Source organism: Cannabis sativa, chromosome 9 (assembly GCF_029168945.1).
Source record: "Cannabis sativa cultivar Pink pepper isolate KNU-18-1 chromosome 9, ASM2916894v1, whole genome shotgun sequence".
In the NCBI taxonomy this organism is placed as follows: Eukaryota; Viridiplantae; Streptophyta; class Magnoliopsida; order Rosales; family Cannabaceae; genus Cannabis; species Cannabis sativa.
This window is the reverse complement of record NC_083609.1, coordinates 57,223,191-57,241,870: the sequence shown is the minus strand read 5'-3', so window position 1 is coordinate 57,241,870 and position 18,680 is coordinate 57,223,191. Positions and strand designations below refer to the sequence as shown.

The following is an 18,680-nucleotide window of genomic DNA, read 5'->3' as shown; positions in this document are numbered from 1 at the left end:
AAACATAATTTGGTACATATATAAATGAAGATTGACAAAACCCCAAATTAAAAAAAAAAACAGCTTAATTGAACAATGAATCATGTTGTTGATTGGATTTTACAACATGACCAGAAAAAAAACAAACACTACATTAATTGGCTACAAGAAGAGCCAACTCCCCAGCCGAAAAAGAAAACCAGAAGAAGCAGAAGTAAATGCCCAAGCTGCCAAGTTATGAGCTTCCCCATTTGAAGGCACGAGTTGCCCACAGCAACTTCACACCAGAGATCGCATCCAGAAGCTCTAACAACTTTGAGCAAGCCTCCAATTGGTGCCTTGTGGGATCGAAATCAAAACAGTCATGCCAGCCCCGAGACATGCACAAGCTCACAACCTGAGAAAGTGCCAGAGTTTCAGCCTCCAAAGGATCGGAGGAAGACAGTTGAACTGCACAACCACAAGAAGACCTTTAGCATCTTTAACCACTATATCAGTCGCCGCTCGATGCACAATTTTCCTCGAAACTCGCTCTCCACCAAATTCACACTTTGTTCCCTGATGTTGTGCGACCCAGGGGACTCCCCCTCCAAATGCTGAAAGACAAGCAAGACACTTCTTAATCTTGCACAAGACACCTATTGCATTGGGAACCACTTTGTCATGGAAAGCATGGTTATGAGCCTCCCACAATTCGAAGCAAAGATAGATCCTGAATCTGCTAAAAGAAAGAGAGTCGTCATTAGAAGAACCGTGGGGAAGAAGGGGGTCTAGCAGCCAACAAACCAGCTTCCGCGGATTAGTGAAACCGAGAGACTCACTATGAACTGACTAAGGACTAGAGAACCAAAGAGCTCTAGCCAACTAGCAAAGGCAGAAGAGATGAACAAACGAATCAATATTTTCACCACAGATAGCGCAACTCTCCGCATTACCATAAATTTTACTAAGTCTAGTGCCAAATTGTAAATTGTTAGAGTACAACTAAGCCTAGCAAAATACAAGACTTTGTAAATTTTACGATAAAATAAAGTGAAAATTACACATTTTATGGATTTTTATACAATGTGTGCAATAATATGATTTTTTTTTAAAAAAAAGTTATTTGGTAGGAAAAATTGAGGTTAAAAATATGAAAGGAAAAGGTAAGGGAAATTTCATTTTTTGCCCCTAATAAAACCCCCAATATCAAAATTTAGACCCTTCACTAATTTGTACAAATTAATTCCATTGATTACATGAACTTCCCACTTTACCCTTTTTTTAAAAAAATAAAAAAAAAATTGTTAAAAACTAAAAAAACTTCCCTCTCTCTTCCCTCTCTCTTCCTCTCTCTCTTCCCTCTCGTGCACCTCTCTCTCTCTCTAGAAAAAACTGAAAAGCTTCCCTCTCTCTCTTCCCTGTCGAATGTTTATTTCTCGGTGGGCAGTGTTAGAAAACCGGAGCACACCCCAATCACTCAAGAATCTTACACCATTATAATGGATAAGTTGTGTTTTAAGCATTTTGTTAGATTTTTTGTAGTTTGTGTTCGTTATATGTGTCGTATTTGTTGAAACTGGTATTTTTTGGTTTGAAATGGTAGATATCTTGCAGATATAGTTTTCTGTCGAAATCTGGGTTTTCCAGAAGTTATCGACAATTTATCGATAAAATATCGATGCTATGTCGATATCATGCTAAGAAAGGTCAGGGATGACCATTATCGACATGTTGTCGACAGTTTGTCGATATCATGTCGATTAAAAAGCAAATTAACATACATAATTTATTTGAGAATTTGTCGACACAAAATTGTTGACACACTATCGACATGATGTCGACAATCAATCGATATCACACTTAGCAATCACAGAAAGCAATTACATCACATTGTCGCCAACATATCGACATACTGTCGACATGCTATCGATATTCCAAGTATGATCACGCCTATTTAGCAAAGGGAAATTTCATTTTTTGCCCCTAATAAAACCCCCAATATCAAAATTTAGACCCTTCACTAATTTGTACAAATTAATTCCATTGATTACATGAACTTCCCACTTTACCCTTTTTTTAAAAAAATAAAAAAAATTGTTAAAAACTAAAAAAACTTCCCTCTCTCTTCCCTCTCTCTTCCTCTCTCTCTTCCCTCTCGTGCACCTCTCTCTCTCTAGAAAAAACTGAAAAGCTTCCCTCTCTCTCTTCCCTGTCGAATGTTTATTTCTCGGTGGGCAGTGTTAGAAAACCGGAGCACACCCCAATCACTCAAGAATCTTACACCATTATAATGGATAAGTTGTGTTTTAAGCATTTTGTTAGATTTTTTGTAGTTTGTGTTCGTTATATGTGTCGTATTTGTTGAAACTGGTATTTTTTTGGTTTGAAATGGTAGATATCTTGCAGATATAGTTTTCTGTCGAAATCTGGGTTTTCCAGAAGTTATCGACAGTTTATCGATAGAATATCGATGCTATGTCGATATCATGCTAAGAAAGGTCAGGGATGACCATTATCGACATGTTGTCGACAGTTTGTCGATATCATGTCGATTAAAAAGCAAATTAACATACATAATTTATTTGAGAATTTGTCGACACAAAATTGTTGACACACTATCGACATGATGTCGACAATCAATCGATATCACACTTAGCAATCACAGAAAGCAATTACATCACATTGTCGCCAACATATCGACATACTGTCGACATGCTATCGATATTCCAAGTATGATCACGCCTATTTAGCAAACAAAATTGTCGACACAATGTCGACATCATGTCGACATGAGGTCGATATTATCACACAGAAAACAATTAAATCACATTGTCGATAAAATATCGATATACCGTCAACAAATTATAGACATTTTAGGTCAAAATGTTTTTATTCTCATTGTGTCGACATCCTATCGATACACCTACGACATCCCATCGATATACATTAACAACACAGACAATTTTATTGGTCAAACTACTTTCAATTTTAGGGTTAATTTGCTTTTTAATCGATATGATATCGACAAACTGTCGACTAGGGGTGAAAATCGGTCGGTTATGGTCGGTTTTTAAAATTTTATAACCGACCGGTCGGTTACGGTTTTTATTTTACGAAAACCGTAACCGACCGTTTAGAAATTATAACCGTTTAAAACCGACCGTACGGTTTTTGGCGGTTTTCGGTTTGGCGGTTTTAGGCGGTTTTTGGCGGTTTTGACGGTTTTTTGGTTAAACTATTTTTTTATTTCAAGAACCGAAACCGACCGCCGTGTCAAAAAAACCGAAACCGAAACCGACCGCCAAATTCGGTGATGACGTGGAACCGAAAATTCGGTTACGGTCTGGTCGGTTTGATGGTCGGTTTCGGTTTTTCGGTTTTTATGAACACCCCTACTGTCGACAACATGTCGATAATGGTCATCCCTGACCTTTCTTAGCAGGATATCGACATAGCATCGATATTCTATCGATAAACTGTCGATAATATCTGGAAAACCCAAATTTCGACAGAAAACTAGATCTGCAAGATCTCTACCATTTCAAACCAAAAAATACCAGTTCCAATAAATACGACACATATAACGAAAGCAAACTACATAAAATCTAACAAAATGCTTAAAACACAATTTATCCATTATAATGGTGTAAGATTCTTGAGTGATTGGGGTGTGCTCCGGTTTTCTACCACCGCCCACAGAGAAATAAATATTCAACAGGGAAGAGAGAGGGAAGTTTTTTCAATTTTTTTTAGAGAGAGAGAGGGGTGCACGAGAGGGAAGAGAGAGAGGAAGAGAGAGGGAAGAGAGAGAGGGAAGAGAGAGGGAAGTTTTTTTAGTTTTTAACAATTTTTTTTATTTTTTTTAATAAAAGGGTAAAATGGGAAGTTCATGTAATCAATGGAATTAATTTGTACAAATTAGTGAAAGGTCTAAATTTTGATATTAGGAGTTTTATTAAGGGCAAAAAATGAAATTTCCCTTTAGAAATTGGCTGGGGTTAGAATGAGAATGAGTATGTGTTGGGGTTTATATGGCGTTTGATATATGATTTAAAAATATTATTTTTATTTGTAATTTTTTATAATATTTTAATACGACATTATAATACCAAATTTAGTATTGTATAAAAGTAGTACTATACAACTCAATACAATATGCCATTCAAACATGTGTTGAGGGACTACTTTTTCTCTCTAATTCCTGTTCTTGTTCAGGCGTTCTAACTTTGTACAACAAATTTGTGTGAAACAGAATTTGAAGAAAGAGGTTGATCGATAGGAGAAGCAATGGAAACTACAGAGCATAAAGGAGGAGAAGAAGATAAACAAGCAACTAGTACTGATGATGTGGGGTGGAGTGGAATGTTGGTGAATCAGTATCGGAAAATTAAAGAGAATGCAGAAACATACCCTTATGTTTGGGGTTCCTACATTGTTGTCTATGGGGGTTTTACTCTTTATATGGCTTATAGATGGAGGAAGCTAAGAAAGACCGAAGACAGAGTTCGAGTTCTTCAGGAAAGATTGCGCAAGATTGTTGCAGCTGAGGAGTCCTCAACAACCTCAACCTCAACCCCTCCAGGTGCTTCCTCCACCGAAAATGTTCGACCACCTGTAAAGCCTTCAAATGAGTGAATTGGGGAGTTCAAAACAAGGGTCCTCACTTCTTGATAATTTATTATTATATTTTTTTTAAGAAAGTTTGAATAGATTTGAGAAAAGTAAAGCCGATCGATTTTGTCAGACTTGGTGGGTTAATTTTGAACCATGTATAAATCACTGAGCTCATGGTCCTTGTGTAATTTACTTCCAGTGTAATCTGTTTAAACCTTATAATGATCTTGATCAAAAGTAGTCTCAATTCTCATGCTTTAGCCTTTTATATATGTTTATATATACTAGGAAAAAGTTACGTGCGAGGCACGTATACTAAATTTTATGCTAGTTTTTTTCTACGTTATTAAAAAGTGATACAATTAAAAATTAAAAAAAATATTATTAGTTATTAGGTTCAACATCATTACCCTGTGTTCATTTTTAAAAAAAAAATATTTATGAAATAATAATTTATTGCAATGCGAGTACAAGCAAAATTCAGAAAAATATAGCATTTATTAGTAGAGTATTGACAATTTCAACAGTAAATTAATTGATTGTATACTTTTTTGTCTGCTAACATTAAGCTTTTGATATTTGAGTGGTGAACTCTTATTTGTCCGCTTTTCAAATTTTTCTAACACTTTCATTTTATTCTTCCAACTTTCTGTAGTTGGAGTGATGTCCTTAATTGTTGTATATAGTATAGTCATTTATTCACCTGTTTTCAAATAAAACAATAGATATACAAAATAAAATTAAATATAACTAAGCTCATATTAAAATCAATCTCACCTTTCAATATAGTAAAAGATTTTTAAATTGATTCATTCTCACTTAATAATAATTGTGACAGACCTAACGAATAATAATATTATGTTACCTAATAACAAAATAGGAATCCACCAAACAACATTATGAAAATTTATTCCAGGTATAATTATATAAATCTATTACTCATTGAAGTCTATAAGAAACTCTAAAAAGCTCACAATACGAAATTTCACATCAAAAATCTAAAAATGATCAACTAAGTAGCAGGAATAATAATACAATAACTAAAATTGCCTAGTCATATACAGTCTTAAAACTTAAAAGAGTGACATTATTCATTCAAGTTTCGACTAAGTGTTTTTGAGTTTGAGTTATAATATTGTGTCCTGTGTTTATGTCCAAATATTATGTGTCTCTGGCTAATCTAGTGAAGAAGATTAAAGTTTTGATTCTCAATATAAATAGAATGAATATAAGTGTATACTTTGTAGTAGGTTATTATTGTGTCATTTTTAAGTTAATGTGTCAACTTGAAAATAATTAATTTAATAAACAGAATGGAGTCAATCTAAAAATATTTTTCTACCTTAATAAGTAGAGCTATAGAAAACAAACTCAGTAACTTTTTGAGTGTTAAAAAATTGTAAATGGTTATAAATTCAGAGTAAGTAAGTTGTGTGTGGCAGCTGGTTAAAGAAGCCAAAATTGAGGTTTATGATTAGAAAGTAGAAGCACCACTAGAACTTTCCTTTGTTTGAAGTACGTAATAGTATAATAACTAATATTTTTTATTACATATTAATAATTAATTCAAGATGAACTTTTCAAAGTATTTTTGAAACATCGTGGGATATATAAATGCAATACTTTTGCATCTTTAGCAATATATATATAATATATAAATAGTAGTAAATTTTTATTTAATTTTTAATTGTATCATGGTATAAAATTTAATATATAGCTTTTTACTTACCATGCATGGTCGACACCTCAATTGAATAGAGTCCTATTCAATTAGTTTCTGTTTTTCGTGTCTTGATTTCAGATTATAAGAAATTATTATTTTTCTTTGGACCTTGACCACTTAAACTATGATCGTATAGTTTTAGAATAAAATTCTTATATGATCGTAGATGTATATTTATGGTATTGTTTATTAATAATTAAGATATCAAATTAAATATTTTAAACCGTGAATTTCTCATAAACCATTTTATTTTTATTAATAAATCATTTTATTTTATATTCGGTTCCCTACTCATCCTTTCAACCTCAATTATTTCTTTGTGATTTACAACCAATTTTGTCATTTTTTTCACCTACAAAATTAAATTTATTTAAAAATCCACCCCATATATATCTATTATCAAACTGTACATATATACAAATGCTTGATTAGTTTAAAATTTAAAAAAGTTTAATGTTTCTAAAAATTTAAAAGATGAGTCCACACGAAAATTTTTGATTGGTAGGTAGTTTTAAAAAATCTGTTTGGTTTGGTTTTGTTTTTACTTTTTAATTTTTAAAATTGTATTTTCAAAATTAATAAACCATTTTATTTTTATTAATAAATCATTTTATTTTTAATATAAATAAAAAGTCAATTTCTCATAAACTAAGAGTTCCGATATATAAGCATACTTTATATAGAATATAAATAATTATATAATATTCTTCGCTTTTATTTATTTATATATATCACAATTGGTATTTTTTTTCCTATCTCAATGCGATTCTTTGAGTGTGTTTACTGAGAATATTTAATGCTTAATAATCTCTTTTCATTCTTTCTTAGTTTACTATGATTTTGAACTACATTTGTGTTTTTGCCACTTTTTCTGTTCATTATGATCTTGAACCACAATAAATTATTCTAAATAATATAAATAAAATGGATTGCTAAATATCAATTCAAATATTAATAGAATTTATTTTATTATTATTTTATTATATATAAATAATATTTTATTATTTTATTAAATAAAAATAAAAAGTCACCTATAAATTTCTCATAAACCAAGAATTTCAGTTATATAGGCACACTTTATATAGAATAGATATAAAATGTCTTAGATAGTTCATATCATTATTTATGATAATTTTTAAAAATACTCTTTTTTATATTTTATTTATAAAAATACGTTAATAAAATTTTAAAATTACAAAAATACATTTTCTCAGTAAAAAGTAAGAATACAACTAAAAAATAACGAAAATTAACTTCATAGTAACTGTTGCTCCTAAATTCGCCCAATATACGTGGACCAGTCAAGAAGGGACACGTGGATCAAATTACTTAAGAAGAACTGCTAAGTCTTTTCATGACACCAGGAAGCGCTATTCGCATGGGTCCCGGAAGATGTATCCGGAGTATAAGGTACTTCCGGAAGCGAGCATAGCTTGAAGGCACTCCGGGAGGTGTCAGGTTTCTCCCGAGAAATCAAGTCGCATTTAATGCTGCATGGGAGGAAGCGTGTTGGGACTGTAACACGCAATAAAGTCTGACGGCACAACCCCCAAACAGCAGCGCTACAGTAATGATCATTTAAGTCTAGCGACGGCTACTCTGCGAAGAGTCACGTCAATCATAAGACAAAAAGGACATTCTCCATAAAAACCCTACAACACCTAGGGATTTGACCATGCATCACCCATGGTATATTCATCGGAAATGCCCAACTTTATGGATACTTACAGACACATCTGTAAGAACAATTCTAGGGATTACCCCACCAAAACACTATAAATACCCCCTCAAAGCTCATTTAATGGGGTCGGAGAATCTTGGCTGCTCAAGAGCAAGAAGAGAAAAAACTCACCAAGAACATTCTTTGTATTAAAGAGAGAAACATTCTCCCAAGTGTAGAATCTGTATTAAAGATATCCATAAATAGCAGTGGCTCGTGGACTAAGGCTCATTAACGCCCCAACCACGTAAAAAGTCTTCATCTCGCTTTCTTACAGCTCATCGTTACATTCATATTTTACTAGTTGCCGAAAACCTCGGTCAACATTTTGGTGCTTTCATTGAGAGCTGAGGAAAGCTGCTTCACAACAAGCATTTAACTTCACAATAATGGTGGAGACAAGAGCTACACGTCACCCTCGCCCTCTAGAAGATGCTCAAGATCCCAATGAAGAGGATGTAGCCTCAAGGGCAGCAGAGGAGTCCGAGGAAGAAGTTCCAGATGAAAACCACGAGGAACACCTCGACGAGTACGCTTACGATGATGGAAGCTACCAAGAGCTGGTGCTCCTCAGACAAAAAGCTATCGATCACGAAGCTGAGATCGAAGCTCAGAAAGTGCAAAATCAAAAGATGCATGAGGTGATGCTAGCCATGCAGAAAGCCATGGAGGCAGCTGGCATTCACGTGCATCCCAAGGCAATGGCCGCTGGACTCGACGGAGAGCCAGCTACGTCTTCGCCTAATTCCCAGCAAAGAAAGGCCTAGGGAACCTAGCCCTATAAGGCACCCTGCTTAGGAAAACCAAGCAAAAAACCCTACTTCTGCCCCTGGTCGAAAGAAAAAGGCGCAGGATCCGCGAAAGGTCCGCTCAGATTTCCCTAAAGGGAAAGGTCCGCAGAGGGGCAAGCCCCAAAGAGGGAGTCTTGGCCCTCAGGATCGAGGGGACCGGAAAAGCGTTTCCGTGCACCAGGAACCGGGGGGTAGAGGAAGAGGAGGACAGAGATGTCCACCCATTGATCTGAGAAATCAAATCAATGGGAATCAAGGTGACCTCCGGGATCATCTTGATCAAAAAAGATACAGACCCGAAGTCTCCTCGGGTACTGTAAACGAAGGGATTATGGCAGAGCTTGCCATCCTTCGAAAAGATATTGCCCGAGTCTCCCGGAGGCAGAAGGGAGATGACTCCGACTCGGACAGTGAGGACCGGGAGCCCTGTGCCAAGCATATCCTGGAGGCGGAGCTCCCTAAAAACTTCAAAATGCCCGAAATGGCGGCATATACTGGGAACTCCGACCCCAGTGATCACTTGTCACGATTCAACCGAGTCATGACAGTCATGCGGGTCAGCAATGACGCCAAATGCCTATGCTTCCCCCTCACTCTGAGCGGTTCGGCGGAGGAATGGTTCAAGAAACTAGAACCAGGATCGGTGGGATGTTGGAACAAACTCCAAACCAACTTCCGGAGACAATTTGTCGCCGCCAGGAAGGTCAATTTGGAAGTTAGTGCCTTGACTAACATCAAGCAACTACCCACCGAGACCTTGAAAAATTACATCAAGAGGTTCCGAGAGGAAGCCTCGAAGACCAAGAAGGTCGATGACGGACAACAGCTTGCGCTTCTCCAAGCAGGAATCCGCACTGGGACTCCCTTCTGGAACGAATTACAGCAAGAAGGCGCTGCTAGCCTTCAAGACTTCCAGAAGCGAGTCCAAAAATATATTAACCTCGAAGAAGCCCAGATCGTGGCTTACGGAGGCTATTATCCCACCGGGATAGCAGGATACATGCCAGGAGTATCGCCCTCGGGTACTGTCCCGACCGCGACCCCTCCGGTTAGTGGCATACAGTTTTCTGCTACTCCCGGATACAACCAAGGCCAAGCTCTGCCCCCGGCATCTTCCCATTACGGCAATCCGTCCGGGGTGAATGGACGGGCTCCTTCACAGGCTGCCCCAACCGCTAGCTTAACAGGCCCTACCCAAGGGTCTAGAAGCAAAAGATCTTCCAAGGGCAGCACCCGAACGGGGGAGAAGCGCCAAAAGAAGGGGTACACACCCCAATACACCCAGTACACAGAGCTCACGGACTCTCAGGAACGTGTCTATTTTGCCACAAGGCAGAATACGCATTACCGGAGGCCCCAGCCATTGTACAGGGACAGCTCCCGGAGAGATCCGAGTAAAAGGTGCGAATATCACAACGACATTGGCCACAGCACCAACGAGTGTAAAAATCTCAAAGATGAGATTGAGAATCTGATCCGGTTGGGCCACCTCTATGAGTGGATCAAGAATAGGTTACCCCACCTTAACCCGGGGCAGGTGGCAGGGGGCATGCCTTCGGGAACACCAGGGGGTACAGCAGGAGTATTGCCTCCAGCTGCTCCCGCAGGTGACACCCAGCATATACCCGGACTACCGCCCCGGCCTAATGGACGGGTAGCCATGATCTCCGGAGGTCCCCATATCGGAGGAAACACTCGAAAGGAGCGAAAGAGATATGCCGAGGCCGCAAGGCACAGTGAGGTGTGGGAGGTCACTCAACTCCCAGCTCAAAGGCCTCGGCTAATGGACCAGCCCATAACGTTCACGGAAGAAGACGCCAAGACGGTGCGCTTTCCTCATCACGACCCGCTGGTCATAGAGACCCCCATTGCAAATAAAGTGGTGGCCAGGGTCCTGATTGATAATGGAAGTTCCGTGAACTTGCTCTTCAAAGAGGCCTTCACTGCGATAGGGTTGACCGACCGGGACCTCTCTCCTAGCGGATCGCAGCTCACAGGGTTTAACGGGACAACTCTAATCCCGATGGGAAAAGTCAGGCTTCCAGTTACCCTGTGCCCGGACACTCCCCAGAGCACGTTTAAGTATTGCACCTTCGTGGTAGTAGACTGTCCAACAGCCTACAACGCAATCTTAGGCCGACCGGCCCTCGTCGACTTTGGTGCAATAACTTCTATCCGACACCTATGCCTAAAATTTCCTACCCAGGAAGCCGGAGTCGCCTAAAATTTCCTACCCAGGAAGCCGGAGTCGGAACGGTGAGGGGAAATCAAGGAGAGGCCAGGCAATGTTACAACGTTGCCACCCACTTGCCAGTGCTCATGGTCCGGGGGCCCCCTGAAGCAGAGAAGGCTGAAGAAGACGAGTTGGATCCTCGTATAGGATCCGAAAGGGTCGTAGAACCAATGGAGGACGTCGAAGAAATACCAGTGTGCAACGACGACTCCACCAAAGTACTCCGGATAGGGAGAGGCCTAGATCCGGAGGAAAAGGATAAAATAATAAAAACACTGAAGGGCGCCATTGACATTTTTGCATGGCGCCAAGAGGACATGACCGGCATCAGCCCTCATGTCATCACCCATGTCCTCAACGTCAACCCGGACATGCCTCCTATACAGCAAAAGAGACGCCCGCTCGACTCGGCGAAAGCCGAGGCCTTAGAGAAAGAGGTGGATAAACTTTTGTCCAATAGCATGATCCGCGACGTATACTATCCGGAATGGCTGGCCAATCCGGTCCTGGTGCCCAAGCCAAACGGGACTTGGCGGGTTTGCATAGATTTCACAGATCTAAACAAAGCCTGCCCAAAGGACTGTTTTCCGCTGCCCAGGATTGACCAGATGGTGGACGCCACATCCGGATTTAAACTACTATCTTTCATGGATGCCTATGCTGGGTACAATCAAATAAAGATGCATACGGCAGACCAGGAGTGCACTAGCTTCAGGACCGATAAGGGGGTATACTGTTACCTAGTCATGCCTTTCGGACTGAAAAACGCCGGAGCAACCTATCAAAGAATGGTTAACCGGATGTTTAAAAGCCTCCTGGGACGAAACATGGAAGTATATGTAGATGACATGCTCGTCAAATCCAAAGCATGCAATAGCCATGCAAACGACTTAGAAGAATGTTTCGAAGTCGTCCGGAGATACGGCATGAAGCTCAATCCGAAAAAGTGTACCTTCGGGGTCAAGTCGGGAAAATTCCTGGGCTTCATAGTCAGCCAAAGGGGGATCGAGGCAAACCCGGAGAAAATCCAAGCTCTCTTGGACATGCCATCCCCCAAGAAACACAAGGACGTGCAAAGTTTGACCGGAAAGGTAGCCGCACTGAGCCGTTTTATCTCACGATCCACGGACAAGTGCATACCCTTCTTCAACATACTGAAGAAGTGCCAAAAGTTCGAATGGACGGATGAATGCGAGGAGGCATTCAAAAGGTTAAAAGACCATATGGCCAAACCTCCTATCCTATCAAAGCCCGTCCTTGGAGAAGACTTGTTCCTTTACTTGGCCGTCTCCGAACATGCGGTCAGTGCTGCATTGGTCCGGGAGGAAGAAAAGATCCAGCACCCCGTGTACTATGTTAGTAAACGCATGATAGGGGCCGAGACAAGGTACCCGGTCATTGAAAAGCTAGTATTCTGCCTCCTGATGGCATCACGGAAGTTGAGACCATACTTCCAAGCCCATCCGATCAGAATTTTGACCAATCATCCACTCCGGCAAGTCCTCCAGAAACCTGAAGCCTCCGGAAGACTCCTCAAATGGGCAATGGAACTGAGTCAGTTTGACTTACATTACGTGCCCCGGATTTCCGTAAAAGGCCAAGCCTTGGCGGACTTCATCACCGAATGTAATGAAGCCGAGGCAACAGCCAATACTCCGGAGCCACCCATCCCCACTTGGAGGGTATTTGTGGATGGAGCTTCAAACGAAAACGGTTCAGGAGCCGGAGTAGCCATGATATCACCTACTGGGTTGCGGCTCCAGGCAGCACTCTGATTCAACTTCACAGCTTCGAATAATGAAGCCGAATACGAGGCCCTGATAGCAGGGCTAAGGTTGGCTAAAGCTGTAGGAGCCAAGAGGGTGGAAGTCTACAGCGATTCTCAGCTGGTCGTAAACCAAGTATCCGGAGAATACCAAACCCGCGGCGAAAGGATGGCCGCGTACGTAACAATAGTCCGAGAACTGCTCCACGAGTTCACCGACTACAAAATAGAAAGAATCCCCCGAGAAAAGAACGCTCACGCGGACTGTCTGGCTAAGTTAGCCTCGGACAGTGAGATCGAAGAGCTGGGGGTAGTACCAGTGGAACGCTTGGCAGAGCCAAGCATCAAAATAAGAGAGACCACACAAACGGTTGGGCAAGAACCCAGCTGGATGGTCCCCATCATAAAATACATAACCACAGGTGAGTTGCCCCAAGAGAGGGCACTGTCTCGAAAGATTCAGTATCAGGCTCATCGTTATGTAATGATGGATCAAATTCTCTACCGAAGAGGACTCAGCATGCCTTATTTAAGGTGTGTATCGGACCCTGAAGCTAGACAAATCATGCTGGAGGTCCATGAAGGGTTCTGTGGAGATCATACGGGAGGACCCAGCCTCTCAAAGAAAATATTGAGGCAGGGATACTTCTGGCCAACAATGAAAAAAGATTGTATAGACTATGTCCAAAAGTGTGACTCGTGCCAAAGGTACGCGAACATACCGAGAGCTCCTCCAAATGAGATCACGCTGATGACAAGCCCCTGGCCCTTCGCGGTCTGGGGCATAGATCTCATCGGGTCTCTACCTACGGGAAAAGGAGGAGTAAAGTATGCAATAGTAGCAGTAGACTACTTCACTAAGTGGACAGAGGCTGAGCCTATGAAGACAATAACCGCTAAGAAGGCGTTGGACTTTGTTATCAAAAACATAGTGTGTCGATACGGCTTACCTCACAAAATAGTCTCAGACAATGGAAAGCAATTTGATTGCGAGGAATTTACTGACTTCTGCGACCAACACGGAGTAGTGAAAAGCTTCTCCGCGGTAGCCCGGCCTCAAACAAACGGCCAAAGTGAGGCAGTCAATAAAATCCTAAAGGTCACCTTGAAAAAGAAGCTGCTGGCTTGTAAAAATAACTGGCCTGAAGAATTGCCAAGGGTATTGTGGGCCTACCGGACGACCCCCAGAACCACAACCGGTCACTCGCCGTTCTCAATGGCATACGGTTGTGAAGCAATGGTCCCGGTGGAAACATTATTCCCATCCCACAGGAGAACGACCTACGATCCGGCCACTAATCAGGCCCTGCTCCAAGAAGCTTTGGATCAAGTCGAAGAACTCCGGGATGAGTCCCAAATACGGATGGCTGCTTATCAAAAGAAGGTGACCAAGTATTTTAACTCCAAGGTTAAAAACAGAAAATTCGCTATTGGTGACATGGTCCTAAGAAGGGTCTTCCCAGCCACCCAAGAACCCGGAGTGGGGGTACTTGGACCAAATTGGGAAGGACCATATGAAATCGAGGACGAAATCGGCTCTGGCACTTACAAATTGAAAAGAATGGACGGAACTACTGTCCCAAGAGCCTGGAATGCCGATCACCTCAGAAAATACTACCAGTAGCGAATTAAACTTAGCTTTTGTTCAAAGGGTTTGTACCGTCCAAATGTATGCCTCCTCTGTATTAAATAAAACTGAGTGCCTTAAAAAAAAAGTTTCTATGCCACTCAGGGGGGTACTAGGGTATACCGCACGGACAAACAAAAACAAGCTAAGTAAAATATCCTGACCCAAAGGGCAGGTCAAGCTAAGTAAAATATCCTGACCCAAAGGGCAGGTCAAGCTAAGTAAAATATCCTGACCCAAAGGGCAGGTCAAGCTAAGTAAAATATCCTGACCCAAAGGGCAGGTCAAAAAACATGCGCAAAAATAAAGAGCGTAAGTATGAAACCCTGAGCCAAAGGACAGGTGGAAATATATAAAGTGTGAAAAAAGATCGCACATATATATAAATAAAAAAAAAATAATAAAATATCCTAACCCGAAGGGTAGGTCATACACATATAAATGGCCCGGGGACAGGCCTTAAATTGTCTCCCCTTCAAATAAAAGCTGCTGCCTGTATGTAAATTGTTCTAAGGCAGCAGCAAGTATGTACAAAGAGAAAAAAAAAGAGTTATAAAGAGAACGGGTACAATCTGGGTCAATAATATGGCAGCTCAGTCAGCCCGCGGCGGAAGACGAGATCCGATCCGTGCCTCAAGCTCAGCATCAAGTCTCTTCTTCTTTTCCCGAAATTTGGCAATCATGTCCTCGGGTTTGGGATAAAAAGAAAGCTTGATACTCTGATCATTGGTGGCCCAAGCCATGTAGACACCATCATCAAAGCGCTTCGGGCACCGGGCGCAGGAGACAGGAGAAAGGAGCTCGGCCCTCTTGGCCTTCCTGATAGACTGATCTTTGTAGTCCCGAAGCTCCTTCAACTCCGCAGCTAGAGCGGCCTTGGATTCGATATCCGACTGGTGAGTCTCCTCTAGAGACCTCACCTTGGCGGCCATTTCATCCAAAGCCTCCCTGGCCTCCCGAAGGTCTCGCCTAGCCTTCTCGGCAGCCTCGGTTTGAGCCCTTAGCTCCTCCTGATGGTGGGCCTCCATCCTGCCTCTCCGCTGGGCCTCGGCCTGGATCATGTCCTCCGCCTGAGCCTCCCTCCGGATGGCCTCCTCTTCCCTGGCCTTGGCTTTTTCTTCCTTGGCCTTGGCCGCTGCTTCCTGGCGCTCGGCAGCCTCCTGGTAGATCTGCCTCTCCGCTGTAAGGTCTTGGAGGACCTTCTTGACGTCGTTCATGTCCCCAAAATCGGACAGAGCGAAGCCATGGCTTATAATGTTCTTGGAGAGGCGACCAGCCTCAGCTGCAAGCTGAACCATAACGGGGTATAAGGAAAAATTTCTCAAAGGAAGAAAACAAAATACAAACACCAAAAAAGGAAACGCAAGAAATTGCAAAGTACTTACCACTGTGAGGGAATGGCTGAGGTCCTGGACCTGGAAGATGGAGTTCAGGGAAGCGCAAGTGGCAAACCGCTTGGGCGCACAGCGTGTAAGCTGAGAAGCGAACTCACCGGTCATTTCCGCGGCAAAGGGAGCCAAAGTGGGCCCTAGGAGGGGACGGAACCAGTCTGCCAAAGGATCCAAGTTGAGATTCCACGGATCATGATAGTCCGGATGGCTGATGCTCGCCTCAACCTCCGCTCGCAGAATCCTCCTAAGAGCCTCCACCTCGGCATATCCCCGGGAGTACTCATCCATAGCGTAGTTGTGTTTGGCTATGCGAAGCTCCTGCCTTGCCTCATCCCCCGGAATCGGGGTAAGCTCAATGTGAGGAGGAGCAGGATTTTCCTCCATCGGAGAAACCCCGCCGTCTAGGCCATGAGCGGGAGTGTCGGCCCTCCGAGGCCTCTTCGGCTCGTCCTGGGCAATCATCTTGCCCTTACGCTTGCGAATCAGAGCCACTTCAGGCTCCTCCTCGTCCTCCTCTGCTACCACTGGAAGGGCTTGAGGCTCTCCAGCACCCTCGGCGGCTTCCTCCGAGAAGTCCCACCCTTTCCCCTGGCCTTCTCCCGGAAGCACCTCCTCGTCATCCACTAAGTCAATGGTTTCGGGAGGGGCGCCGGAAGAAACCTTCAAGGAAGGGGCTGTTGCTATATTTTTTTAACACTACGCAAGTATACGCAATCAAGTAGTAAATCTCACACAGGTGAGGTCGATCCCACAGGGAATTGGATTAAGTACCACTAAATTATACTTATGATTCTATTCGGTAAATCAAAAGTAATTACAGTTTAAAAACAGTAAAATTTGAAAGAAATTCAGAAAACTTAATAACACAGTTTAAAGTTGAGCAAGATGAGACAATAGGGAGGAGAATCCTGTTGTTGTTTACCCAAATTGTTAATGATTAATTACTATCCTATTCTTGGAGTGAATGACAGATTATGAAATAACCTAGCTCCTTTCAGATCTTCTAGATTCTAAATCACATGTTATCTAATTAATTCCTTAATTAAACTAACATGAAATCAGCATTAAGCAATAATCTACTTGTCACATAAGTCATGTAAATACTTTCGTTTCACATAGAACATCGATTATCTTAATTTTAGCATTCTCAATTCTCACTTTTCAGATTTTGAATTGAGATCATAGAGCATGCACAAGGTGATCAATCTTAAACATGAAATTAAACACAAATTAAGATAATTTCACACACACAAGAATTGAGGAATGGTAATTAAACATTAACTAGGAAAACATTAAACAACAATCATCATCCTCCCTAAATGGGAAATTTAGTTCAGAAACAAATCCATAACCATTCCTATAGCAATATTCAACATAAATAAATTAAAGAGGAATAAAGAAAAGAACTGTTTGAGGGTGAATTCTGGATCTTCACTTGAATCTCTACGCTCTTCCTGCCGCTCTCAGCTGTGTTTTAGGGTTCCAAATCGCTCTCCCTGACTTCCAATCGCAGTTTTCTATTTATACTTGAAATTTAGGGTTCGATGGACGAAAATACCCCCGGTCCGTACGGGATCTCGCCGCGGCCATGCTTCCTCTCGCCGCGGCGAGAATGTGCCAATTTCAGCCTCTCTCTGTTTCTCGTATCTCGCCGCGGCGAGCCTCTTCATCGCCGCGGCCAGATATAGAAAAACTCAATTTTTGAGTTTTTCTTCGGCTCAGCACGTCTTTCAATGAATTTCTGCACCCGAGACCTCTTTTACTCCAAAGAACCTGAAAACATAGAAAACAAGCGTAATTCCGTCCCAACACAGCTAAGAATGCACATAAATCGGATCCATAACATAGGCTAAAAATAGCCTAACAAACTCCCCCAAACTGACTCTTTACTCGTCCCCGAGTAAACTAAGACTAATCTAAGAAAAAAAAAAAAACTGACAATGATAGCTGAACTTTCCAACAATTAAATTGTTACCACCACCTGCACAACTTCAATCCATCAATAACCAGAATTTCAACTTGCCAACTCTAAGAACTAAGTTGAATGTGCAATTTACAAGTAAGTAATTCATACAAACATAAAGCACCGCAATTCCCATCAATATCACAACTGTTCTAACTCTCCAACTTCCCACTAACACATGATCAATAAGTTTGAATGACATACTCCTCTCCACTAATGTTGACAAATTTCTATTCGGAATCAATAGGTCTTTTTCGGTTAAAATCACATGGCTTAGGTACATGGGTAGGTAAGAAGTCATTTAGGCTATACTATACCATAAGCACAATTAACCAAGCAAGCCTAGACATTTATTTTGCTTACTTTCCATATATCCCAAAAACAGAAATAAGAGATTGCAATTTTTTTCCTTATGTGTGTGCCTCATAATTTTCTTAACTTTTTTTCATCAAGAAGACACATTTTTCTTATAGGCACAACACACAATATTATTCTTTTTTTTCCTTTTTTTTTTCAATCTCTCATTCCTACACTTTATATTTTTTTTTTTCACTTACAGCACTTATTCCCCCCCAAACTTGCGTCAAGGCTCATGGCATAATAAAATATGTTCAGGGTGAAAAGAGTTTAGAATAACGAATTCAGCTCCGTGAAGTGGTGAAAAATTTTTAAAACAGGCTAAGGCTCAACTTTGGGTATACTATGGATAAAACTTTTCTAAGTAGGCTTGAAAGGCTCAATCGTTCCAAAGAAAACTTGCCTAAATCACTTTCCAAACAAAAATCATCAAGGATTTCGCTTCAAGAGAGTATGTCAAACAAATTCTATTCCATGTTCAATCAATCATTCCACAATCCAAATAGAACACAAGTGATATGTGAGAATAGCAAAT

General features: G+C 41.1%; 1 protein-coding gene across 1 annotated transcript; it reads left to right on the top strand.

Annotated features, from left to right (window-relative positions):
* Nucleotides 1-4,248: 4,248 nt before the first annotated feature.
* LOC115723089 (uncharacterized) lies at nt 4,249-4,596 on the top strand. Its single transcript, XM_030652505.2, has one exon. The coding sequence runs from the start codon at nt 4,249-4,251 to the stop codon at nt 4,594-4,596; it is 348 nt and encodes a 115-aa protein (XP_030508365.2).
* The last annotated feature ends 14,084 nt before the right edge of the window (nt 4,597-18,680 follow it).

Bases quoted from the DNA above. Each gene is read 5' to 3' on its own strand.
- LOC115723089 (XM_030652505.2), top strand. From the start codon at position 4,249: ATGGAAACTACAGAGCATAAAGGAGGAGAAGAAGATAAACAAGCAACT.